This window comes from Sapajus apella, unplaced genomic scaffold, assembly GCF_009761245.1.
Source record: "Sapajus apella isolate SASKATOON/1434 unplaced genomic scaffold, GSC_monkey_1.0 scaffold95, whole genome shotgun sequence".
NCBI lineage: Eukaryota > Metazoa > Chordata > Mammalia > Primates > Cebidae > Sapajus > Sapajus apella.
In genome coordinates this window covers 6,900,364-6,911,917 of record NW_022437035.1, presented here as the reverse complement: position 1 = coordinate 6,911,917, position 11,554 = coordinate 6,900,364, and the positions used below count along the sequence as shown (strand labels likewise).

Sequence of the window (11,554 nt, the reverse complement as noted above, 5' to 3'; positions counted from 1 at the left end):
GACCTCGTGATCCACCCACCTCGGCCTCCCAAAGTGCTGGGATTACAGGCGTGAGCCACCGCGCCCGGCTGAAAAAACAGTTCTTCCTCTGATGAAAGCAACCCTGTGCTGAGCACTTGCTATGTGCTGACCTTGCACATATAAAAAGCACGTGCCACCATTTCTATGTGTACTAACTCCTCAACTCCTCACACTGGACCTACAGGGATGGGGCACAGCTGTTCTCCTCGGTGAACTGTGGGTGCCTACCTGGAACCCAGCTGGTTAGAGCTGCCTCCAGAGCCTGCTCTCTCAATGATAATGCTGGCCTATGGCTTTCTGTTTCCATAACATGGTGGGCAAGAAAGGAGCGGAGCAGATGGAAGTGGAAGCAGGGTGAGTGTCTCTCCCGAGGGAACCCTCTCCTCTGTCCCATCTCTTCCATGACCCTGTATCTTGCATGTGGGGTTGGGTGGGGTGAGCGCTGGGAGATGGGAGTCTCACGTGAATCCTCCTAACTCATGGGCCTTCTTCAAGACATCTTCCAGGGAGGAGCCGGCAAGGACAGGGATGGCTTGTCTGTACGGCCGCAAGAGGCTGAGCACCTGCAGTGTGACACTGATGGTCTCTGGGACTTGGATCTGAGGAAGGGTCGTAGTGGCTGGTTCCAACATAACTGTGCCAGGGAGAAAGGAAGAGGCAGCTGCTGTGAGGACAGGGACCTGGATGTTTGTCTTCCTGTCTTCCCCCGAAGACACCTAGACCTTGTCCTTCCCAAGTCCTCATCTCCATCAATGCCACCACCACCTGCTGAGCTGAAACCTGGTTTCCATCCTGGCCTCCCCTAACCCTTGTTCCCCACATCTGCCACCACCCAAGATCAGGCCCCTCACTGGTTTCTCTGCTTCCAGTATCCCTCCTCCCACCAATCTGGCATGTAGCACTCCAGAGGGCTCTTTCTAGAACATGTATTTGTTCACAACGCGTCCCTGTTACCCCGATGGGCTCACCTGCTCTTCATTCATCTGCCTTCAGCTCCCGCTCATTCTCCCAGATCCCACTCTTTTGCAAGACTGTTCCTCAGAAATCCCCCAAACTCTGCGTACTTCTGTGCCTTTGTTCTTGCCGTCTCTTCTCAGCTCTACTCTATCCATTCTTGTTTTTTGTTTTTTTTTTTGGCAGGGGAAGACAGAGTCTCACATTGTTACCCAGACTTGAGTGCAGTAGCAGTGTGATCTCGGCTCACTGCAACCTCTGCTTCCCGGGTTCACGTGATTCTCGTGCCTCAGCCTCCCTAGTAGCTGCGATTACAGGCATCTGATACCACACCTGGCTAATTTTTTGTATTTTAATACAGACAGGGTTTCACCATGTTGCCCAGGCTGGTCTCAAACTGCTGAGCTCAGGCAATCCATCTGCCTCAGCCTCCCAGAGTGCTAGATTCACAAGGGCATGCCACCGTTCCAGCCTCCTTCTCCATTCTTTATTTATTTATTTATTTATTATTTTTTTAAAGAGACAGGGTTTCATCATGTCAGCCAGGATGGTCTCAATCTCCTGACCTTGTGATCCGCCCGCCTCGGCCTCCCAAAGTGCTGGGACCACAGGCGTGAGCCACCTTGCCTGACCTTTTTTTTTTTTTTTTTTTTTTTTTGAGATAGAGTCTCACTCTATTGCCCAGACTGGAATGCAGTGGCATGATCTTGGCTCACTGCAAACTCTGCCTCTGGGGTTCAAGTGATTCTCCTACCTAAAGCCTCCCAAGTAGCTGGAATTACAGGCACCCGCCACCATGCTCAGCTAATTTTCTGTATTATTAATAGAGATGGGGTTTCGCCACGTTGGCCAGGCTGGTCTCGAACTCCTGACCTCAAGTGATCCACCCACCTCAGCCTCCCAAAGTGCTGAGATTACAGGCATGAGCCACCATGCCCGGCCTCCTTCTCTATTCTTAATTGGCAAATCCCAATCACCTCCTCAGCCCCTCTCTCAGAGGAAGCCTGGATCATGCTGCTACTGGGGCTTATCATGTTGTATTAGAGTTAACCAAAATGTGTCTCTCCCTAGTCATTCATTCATTCATTCATCCATTCACTCAAACATTTCTGTACTGGGTATCACACAGCGGTACTCCCAGGACTCTCCATTTGGTGTTTCCCTCCCCACACTGTGAGCTTCTAGAAGTTGTGGTCACGTTTTAGCTGCTGTGTCCCACACACACCCACAAACTTGTGTTGACCCAGCAAATCAGGACCAAGCAACTTCCCCTCACTGGGACATCAATGGGTACACAGCAGATTGTAAAGGGCTGTTTTTCCACAGAAGGCTGGGCTACCTCGTGGTGCCAGGCAGTCTGGGGAGATCAGATCAACGTAGGTCTTGTGGTTCAGCACGGGCAGCAGCTGGGAAATCATGAGAGCATTCTGGAAGGCTCCATCCTGCAGACTGGCCAACAATGCAACCTTCGCCTTGAGACATGCTGTTCCCAGCTTTGCGCCGGACATGGGGGAGGTCATGAGTAACTGGTGATGGAGCAGGGAAGAGAGGGAGGAGGATCAGCCAGTGGGGAGGGGCTAGGTGGTCTAGCCCTTGACCACTCCACCCCTCACTGTTCCCCAGGGTGACCATGGCTCCAGGGTCTCCTTCCCACCTGTAATGCCAATGGGGTACTGTAGACATTCCCAAAGTAGCCCTCGGGGGTCTGGGCCTTCAAGATCTTCTCTTGTACTGTCCTGATGGCCATGGTGATCCGTTGCCTCTGATCAGAGTTGAAGTTTGAGCGCTTCAGACAGGTGAATGCCAAGCCTGCCATGGCTGCTGTGTCTTTGGAGGGGAACAGAACATGTGATAAGCTGGAGAGCCAAGAGGAGCCAGGACAGGCAGGGGCTTGAGGGTCAGGCCCTCGTAGCTATGGGCAGCCACAGGAGGGCTTGGAGAAGAGGGACAACATGGTCAGATCAGCCAAGGGCACCAGTCCAACCTAGTCCGCCCAAGACATTCTTTGTCTGGACTCTGAAAATCTTATGTCCTAGGAAACTGCTCGTTTCTGGGCAAACTGGTTTGGTTGATCACTCTGCAATTTGAGGGCGAGAAGTTAGGGAGAAGGACTGGAGGAGGAGGCCAAGAGGACTAGACTCTATACCATTTGTTTCCAAATTTGGCTGCACATTGGAATCACTAAGGGAGATTTATTATTTTTATTTTTGATACAGAGTCTTACTCTACTGCCCAGGCTGGAGGGCAGTGGTGCGATCTCGGCTCACTGCAGCCTCCGCCTCCCAGGTTCAAGCGATTCTCCTGCCTCAGCCTCCTGAGTAGCTGGGACTACAGGCACGCGCCACCATGCCCAGCTAACCTTTATATTTTTAGTAGACATGGGGTTTCATCATGTTGTCCAGGTTTGTCTTGAACCCCGGGCCTCAAGAGATCACCTACCAGCTCCAAAGCTGGCTCACAGTTGGAGCATCACCCGTGAGCCCTCGCCAATTCACCCCTAAAGGACTTGGGAAGAAGGAGTTCCAAGGAAAGGTGAGGGTGTCCAGGGTATGGAGGTCATCAGTGCAGGCCTAGTGACTGAGGGAGTGCCAGCCTGGCCTCGGCAGGGTCTAACCTACTCACCCACAGAGAAGTGGCTCTGGTGGAGAGGGTGGTCGTGTTCCACAGCATACAGGAGTTTGCCCACCAGGTTGTCATGGATCCGCTTCCGGTGGACACATAGGGCCAGAATGCCCAGGCCGTACTGGTAGTAGCTAGTGTGGGGGTGGCCCTTGTGATTGTGACCTGGGAAGGAAAAAAACCGAGGGGTTGCCTCTCTGCCCCCACTCAGGAGCCAGCCCCACCAGCACATGGGACCCCTGGTCCGCATTTTCCAACACACTCCTCTGGGTCACTGGATCCTTCATTCCTTCATGGCCTCAGCCCATACTGTGCTTGGAGGCACTGTGCTTGGAGGAAGCAGTAGACCCATGGCAAACGGAAGCTGTGTAGTTTGGGCCTCGACCACAGCAATTGCTCATGAGACTGCAATTGTAACGAGAATGCGGACCAAGGTCCATGGACCCAGCCACCCAAATACCACCCACATAGCAATGGTATTTGGGTGGCTGGGAAGTCAGGGCAAGATTCTCCAAGGAGGTGAGTATCGGTAGAGGCAGAACCAAGGGTACAGCAGGAGTGAACTGCATGAGGGGAGCCAGTCCAGATGGAGGGAACCTGTATGAAGAAACTGGCTCATGAATTGAGAGATGAAGGAGCCAGTGTGGCTGGAGCCCACAGAGGGCAGGTACGTGTGGGAGGCAGAGAATGGGTGGGCACAGCCCGGGGAGGAGGTAAGGGCAGACAGGCTGGGCCCTGGAGCAGTGAGGGGGCCCCTGCAGGGTTTAAGCAATGCCAGCAAGATCAGGTTTATACTGAAAAAGCTGGCTCTGGCTCTTGTGTGCTGGGTCAAGTCAGGACGGGAGAGCTAGTAGAGACAGACTAAGGCATAAGTCATAAGCAGACTGTCCAGTTGTCCTGAAGGTGGATAATCAAGTCAATCTTGGTGGCTTTCCAATACAAGACTTGCCAATAGGCTAGGCATGGTGGCTCATGCCTGTAATCCCAGAACTTTGGGAAGCTGAGGCAGGTGAATCACCTGAGGTCAGGTGTTCGAGACCAGCCTGACCAACATGGAGAAACCCCATCTCTACTAAAAATACAAAATGAGCCAGGCATGGCAGCACATGCCTGTAGTCCTAGCTACTCAGGAGGCTGAAGCAGGAGAATCTCTTGAACCCAGGGGGCAGAGGTTGTGGTGAGCCGAGATCGCACCATTGTACTCTGGCCTGGGCAACAAGAGTGAAACTCCGTCTCAAAAAAAGAAAGAAAGAAAGAAAAGACTTGTCCGTAGAGTGTGTGCACAGCAGGAAAGGCTGGAGGATCAAGGATGGCTCTGGGGACAGGTTCGAGCCTCTACGTGGACAGTGAGATAGGCAGAATGGAGGGTGCCGAAGAGGCCTGGAAAGAAAACCCAGAGTTCTGATTCTCGCTAAAGAATAGCATCTCATGAGCCCTCCAGGCTGCTCCCCAACCCCGCCGATGGTGTCCACTCACCAATGGCCCTGTTCTCATCCTCCAGGAAACGCTTGAGCTGTGAGATCAACCTGTCCCCCTTGCGGCCCCTGGCAAACTCACAGTTGGCTCTGAGAGCGAGCAAGTAGAGGGACAGCCGACCCATGGAAGGCTTGGCCTGGCAGTCGCCGTCATTCTCGCTGAAGGCAGACCTAGGACAAGGCCAGTTAATGCCTTGGTGAGAAAGTGCCACCCCGGTAAGCCTGGCTTGGAGCACCCCCCGTACCAGCATCACAAAGTGGAAAAAGTCTTAACAGTGGGAAGCTCTGAGAGAATCAATGGAAGTAGGTGTGTTGGCTATGTTGTGAGGCATATGCCACAAATATCTAATAAAGATGAACGATGAGACTCACGGATAAACTCCGAGGACACCTGCATCCAAATCATCTATGCCCGCCCCACTATTTTGTCCATACTTCACCCACAGTCCCCCTCCTTTCTTTTTATTTTACTTATTTTTATATTTTGTTTATTTTCTTTGAGACTGAGTTTCACTCTTGTTGCCCAGGCTGGAGTTCAGTGGTGCAATCTCGGCTCACTGCAACCTCCACCTCCTGGGTTCAAGCGATTGTCCTGCCTCAGCCTCCCAAGTAGCTGGGACTGCAGGCACATGCCCCTATTCTCAGCTAATTTTTTTTATTTTTAGTAGAGACAGGGTTTCACCATGTTGGCCAGGCTGGTCTAGAACACCTAATCTCAGGTGATCCACCCGCCCTGGCTTCCCAAAGTGCTGGGATTACAGGTGTGAACCACCGCGCCGGCTTAGGGCCTCCATTCTATAGATGGAGAAAATTTTGCCTAAGGTCTGCCAACAATGCGGTGACAGGCCCAAACTAGAACCTAGGTTTCCTGTCTCTTAGCATGTGGAGCAAGACATGGAAAAAGGAGAGTGTGGCAATACCCTGGGAGGCACTGCTGGTAATCAAGCTTGAGGCTGCGCAGGTAGAGCTTCTCCTTGGTCCCACCCTGCACGCTGGAGAGGCGCAGCCCCACATAGACGCTGGGATTCAGGTGATCCCGGGAAAGCCGGTCCATCCAAGGCAAGAGGCGCTGGCCCAACTTCTCTACCAGCTGGATGTCCACTTCTGGTATTTCTTAGGAAAGAAAATGGTGCAAATGAGGTCGCGTGGTGTCTCACGCCTGTAATCCCAGCACTTTGGGAGGCCAAGGTGGGTGGATCACCTGAGGTCAGGAGTTCAAGACCAGCCTGACCAACATGGAGAAACCCTGTTTCTACTAAAAATATAAAATTAGCTGGGCATGGTGGTGCATGCCTGTAATCCCAGCTACTCAGGAGATTAAGGCAGGAGAATCGCTTGAACCTGAGAGGCAGAGGTTGCAGTGAGCAGAGATTGCGTCGTTGCACTCCGGCCTGGGCAACAAGAGCCAAACTCCGTCTCAAAAAAAAAAAAACGAAGTGCTTCGATATTACCAGGGCCTTCCCCAGGGAATACATGTGCTCACTCCCACCTCGACCCAGCACACACCAACTTCCAGGGAGAAATGCACACACTGAAAGGCAGTGGGAGGGGGAAAACAGGGAAGCAGGTATTCCAAAAGAGCAGTTGGAGCGCGCCAGCGAAAGAAGTGTTGGGCTGTAGAGGATGCTATTGCCAGGCCACCACTCTGCCCATCAGGGGCGACAGTGAGACGAATGCCAAGCTTCGGGGTGTGCCAGGCACCATGCCCAATCTCACTTGGTCCTCATACCAGTCCTGTGACATAGATACTGTCATCATGGCTTTGCACAAAAGAGGAAACAGAAGTTCAAAGTTGTGTCACATCTTACACGAGGCTGCAGAGCCAAGGATGCAAAGATGGACAGAAGTGCAAAGCCCCTGCTCTCTGGTGCCCGGCTGAATGTGTGTGCCGCCCGTTTACAAAAACATCAGCCCACAGGCAGAACATGTTACACACTGAATTTTTACTTTTATTTATTTATTTATTATTATTTTTTTTAAAGACAGGGTTTCACCATATTGGTCAGGCTGGTCTCGAACTCCTGACCTCAGGTGATCCACCTGCCTCAGCCTCCCAAAGTGCTGGGATTACAGGCGTGAGCCACCGTGCCCGGCTCCACCCTGAATTTTTAAACACTGCAGACTGCCAGCTGGTGGGTTGAGGTTGCCTGGTAAACTTCCTCTACGCAGATCTCAAAATAACGCTTTTCCTGCCATCTCCGTTTAAGCGAAGAAGACCTGAGACTATGAGATGAGCTCTTAGAAAACAGTCACAGCTTGCAGCCATTTACCTGTTGCTGTGGGATTTATTTGAAGCTGTGAAACCAAAATACTCCAATACCCTGGAAGTAGAAGCCTTAGGGATAGTTCCAAGGGACCTGAACTCAGCAGATGGTAGCTTAGAGTAGTTTGCCTTGGAGGCACCTTGGACTTTCTGTCCCCGTTTACTGCCTCCCAGTTGCTGGTGGGATCCAGCTGCCTGATGGTGGCCTCCACTGTGCCATATCCCAGGGGACTAAGAAAAGGAGCTGCTACAAGACACCTCCTGAGCCTCCTGGTGCGAGGACCAGAGCTCCTAGAACATAGCTCCATCTCTGTGGGTTTGGGTCCCACCACCTTGTATCGGTTTTCCTGACAGTCCCAGATATCTGCTGCTGTTTCATCCACTAGCATGAAATCCTGCATAATCCTCTGCTGTGTGTGCCCAGGCCAGAGCACATGGCTGGTTTCTCACCAGCTGTGAATGGACAGAGACTAGGGGGTTGCTTTTTTCCCTTTCCCTCACTCAGGGCCATTTTTGGTATCTGTCTCCATGTCTCTGTCTCTCTCCCTCAATCTCTCTAAGGCTCTCTGGGTCTGTCTCAGTCCTCCTCCCTTTTCCTGAAACTTGGGAGTTCCCTGACCTCACCCTGGGCTCTCACCTCCAGCACGATGAGTCAGCACAGGGTTAGAAACTGAAAGTCCAGGACCTGGCTGTAAAGGGAGATCGACAACCACAGAGCAGCCTCCTTAGAAGGAGGGGGCCAGGCAGATTCACCCAGGGTGATAAAAGCAGCCTTGGGTGAGCTCTCCCCCTACCAGCTCAGCCCTGCCAACTAAAGGCTGATTGCTGTTGACATTCACAAGCACAGGAGCTGGGTGGAGTGATTCACACCTATAATCCCAGCACTTTGGGAGGCCAAGGTGGGAGGATCGCTTGATCCTAGAAGTTTAAGACCAACCCCGGGCAATATAGTGAGACATCGCCTCTATAAGAATATAAAAAGAAGAGGAAGAAGGAGGAAGAGGAGGAGGAGAAGGAAGAAGAGGAGGAAGAAGAGGAGGAGGAGGAGGAGGGGGAGGAGGAGGGGGAGGAGGGAGAAGAAGAAAAAGAAGCACAGGAGCCCACTTTGCATCAGCATTTGTGCAGCAATCCCTGTCAATTTCACAACATACATACAGAGCTTTAAGCTGGGAAAGCAGGTGTCACAGGATCCTCCCTTGTACTACACCAAGGAGGAAGGCAGGGGAGTACTCTTAGCCCATTTTACAGATAAAGGAATGAAGCTGGGTATGATTAAATGACTCAGCACAGATATTTGCACCCCCAACCCCAGTTCGAGCTACCCCAGACCCCAAGGGACAGGGGCTCCTGTGGGGTCAGGCTAATGGACTAACTGTCCAAGGCTGAGGACCAGGTCAGCCAGGTCTGCGGGAGGGAAAGATCTCTGAACCCAGATCTCCCCTGGGGACTGTCCGAACAAGAACCAAGAGCTGGGGTTCCCGGGCCTAGACCTGAGGAGTCTGATTGCATTTATGGAACACAGATGAGAGACTTGGAGTTCTGGTTGGGCGTGGTGGCTCACACCTTAATCCCAGCATTTTGGGAGGCTGAGGCAAGAGTATCACTTGAGCCCAGGAGTTTGAGACCAGCCCAGGCAACATGGCAAAATCCTGTCTCTACAAAAAATGCAAAAATCAGCCGGGCATGGTGGCGTGCACATGTAGCCCCCAGCTACTCAGGAGGCTGAGGTGGGGGGGGATCACTTGAACCCGGGGCCGGGGAGGTTGCAGTGAGCCAAGATTGTGCCACTGCACTCTAGCCTGGGCAACAGAGTGACACCCTGTCTCCAAAAACAAAACAAAACAAAACAAAAAAAAGAAAATGAGACTTAATATTCTAAAAACTAAGTTCAGCAAAGCTCTGGTAACGCTGACGCACCCCGAGCGGGTCACTCAGCCCCTCCCACTCCTGACTTCTTCACTTGACAACTGGACACGACTGCACCTGCCTCTCAAAGTTTCCCCAGGGTCACAAGAGACCACGGTGGTGAAAGTGTATTGCTGAGCATAATCCTAGGTGCAGAGGAGGGGGAAAGAGACGTGGGCAGCCCCGAGTCCGGAAGCCTTTCTTCTGCCTCCTGTCTGACCCCACCCAGTGCATGAGCTGCCCTGAACCTCCAAGCTCAGACTCACAGACAGGTCCCAGGAGGTAGGTGAACCTTCAAGCTCAGACTCACAGACAGGTCCCAGGTGGCAGGTGCTCCAAGAGACCCCTTGGAGCACAGAGTTGGAGCAGGCAGGGTCTCCGAATGTTCATTTCCTGCTGCCTAGAATGCGTGCCCCCCCCCCCCACTCCTTTCCTGCCAGCTCCTTTTCTTCCTTCGAGTCTCAGCTCCCATATGCCCTCCTGGTCCTCAGAAAGCCTTCCCCGTGCCCAGCTATTTTTTAAATTTTTGTAGAGATGGGGGTCTCCCTATGTTGCCCAGGCTGATCTCGAACTGTTGAGCTCAAGCGATCCTCCTGCCTCAGCCTTCCAAAACACTGGGATTTCAGGCGGGAGCACCTAGCCATTGATTTCTTTTGTCTGCCTCCTTTCCCTAGAACACAAGCTCTAGAATGGCAGGGATTAGACCTGTCTCACGTTTTGCACATTCCGCAAAGGCTAACACTGGGCCCGACTCAGAAAAGGCTCAGTAACTATGTGCTGAATGAATGTGTGAACGAATGACTGAATTAACGGAGGAGCTCCTGAGCTCCTGTCTGGTGAGGAGTCATAGACTCAATCGTAATACGATGTGTTAAATGCTGAGGTCCAGCTAAGCCCAAACTGCTATGGGAGCCTAGAGGGGAAGATAAGTTCCCCCATCCTATGCCCGAGCCACCCTCCTGAGGACCCAGGAGGAAAGAGCACAGGAGAGAGGCGAGTTACTCACCACAGATGTCAGTGAGGGCCCCCAGGACCCCCAGAAGGAAGAGGAAGGCCCCAAGGTGCCTCATGGCAGCTGCAGGTGGGTGAGTCTCTCCTGACCACAGCCGGTCACTCTCCTACCTAGAGAGGTAGGTTCCTGTCACTGATTAATCCTCCACTCTCACAATGCGCTGCTCAGTCAGCAGAGAGAAAGGGGAAAAGGTCTGTTGTGGCAACGAAGAGAAGGCCAAAGAACAGAGGAAGGAAGGGCAGAGCAGCCTTCCTGGAGGCAGGCGACAAAGGGAGGAGGAGGACCCGTGGGACCATGTGAGACATATTGAGGCCATCCACGTTCCTGCTTAAAGAGCCCCGGACCAGCGCAGAGGGGCTGACGTCTGGAGACTGATGTCTACCCAAGTCTGTCCGACCTTGCCTGGCTGCTCTCCCCTTCGCTGTTCCAGTGGTGGAACGACAGGACCGGGTGCCCACCTGATACTCCTTACAGAAGGAGCCCCTGGTAAGTGCCCGCCTAGCCCGGGACTAGGAGTAGAACGGGGAGGTGCAGCTGTGGCGGTCACGTGAGCAGCATTGCTGGCGTCAGCTGTTCTTCAGCACCGCCTCCTGCCCCGGTTGGGGAGCCCCTGGTCCCCAACCAGCGGGCCGCTTTTCTCAACCAATCCGAGAGAGCTAGGAGCCTCCTGGAGAGGACAAAACAAATTAAAGAATGGGATTAAGGGCGGGCGCGGTGGTTCACGACTGTAATCCTAGCACTTTGGGAGGCTGAGGCAGGCAGATCACTTGGGCCCAGGAGTTCAGATCAGTCTGGAAAACCCCGTCTCTCCCAAAAAATAAAATAAAAAATAAAAAATTAGCTGGGCATGGTGGCGTGTGCCAGTAGTCCCAGCTACTTGGGGGGCTGAGGCAGAAGGATTGCTTGAACCCGGTGGTGGAGGCTGCAGTGAGCCAAGATCACACCACTGCACTCCAGCTTGAGTGACAAAGTGAGACCCTATCTCAAAAAAATAAAATAATGGGACTGAATCAATTGAGACACAAAGCTACGGAAAGCAGGGCTACTTGCCAGAACTAAGAAAGCAACCTCAAAAAAAAATCTCTGCAAACAGGAAAGAGAACAAAAGATTCCTCACCTGCCAAGCCCCACAGGAAAATCAATGTATATGAGTTAACTAGTGGCAGCTGTATGACCTTAGCCAGGTCCCTTAACCTCTCTGAGATTAAATAGTTCTTCCCGTCTGAGATGCGAGGGTTAGGCAAGATCATTCTAACAGCTCCCGTTCAGCTCAATTTGTGAAGACATTATGACTTTAAAACACTC

General features: G+C 52.5%; 1 protein-coding gene and 1 long non-coding RNA gene across 5 annotated transcripts in view; one reads left to right on the top strand and one right to left on the bottom strand.

The window, feature by feature from the left end:
* Positions 1 to 7,993, top strand: part of LOC116535647 — a 12,637-nt gene extending 4,644 nt beyond the window's left edge. The window contains exon 3 of the long non-coding RNA XR_004262302.1: positions 7,914 to 7,993. This is a non-coding gene — a long non-coding RNA (uncharacterized LOC116535647). The remainder of the gene's footprint in view (positions 1 to 7,913) is intronic.
* TCN2 (transcobalamin 2) overlaps positions 1 to 10,779 on the bottom strand; it is an 18,239-nt gene extending 7,460 nt beyond the window's left edge. For 2 of the 4 annotated variants that reach the window (XM_032256902.1, XM_032256903.1), the window contains exons 1-7: positions 10,244 to 10,779; positions 5,990 to 6,182; positions 5,071 to 5,240; positions 3,598 to 3,759; positions 2,630 to 2,802; positions 2,315 to 2,501; positions 484 to 655 (exon numbers count right to left, since the gene is read on the bottom strand). In XM_032256902.1, the coding sequence (XP_032112793.1) occupies positions 484 to 655; positions 2,315 to 2,501; positions 2,630 to 2,802; positions 3,598 to 3,759; positions 5,071 to 5,240; positions 5,990 to 6,182; positions 10,244 to 10,307 (1,121 nt within the window). In that variant the 5' untranslated portion in view covers positions 10,308 to 10,779. The remainder of the gene's footprint in view (positions 1 to 483; positions 656 to 2,314; positions 2,502 to 2,629; positions 2,803 to 3,597; positions 3,760 to 5,070; positions 5,241 to 5,989; positions 6,183 to 10,243) is intronic. The other 2 variants (XM_032256905.1, XM_032256901.1) reach the window with 2 other exon arrangements.
* Positions 10,780 to 11,554: the final 775 nt, after the last annotated feature.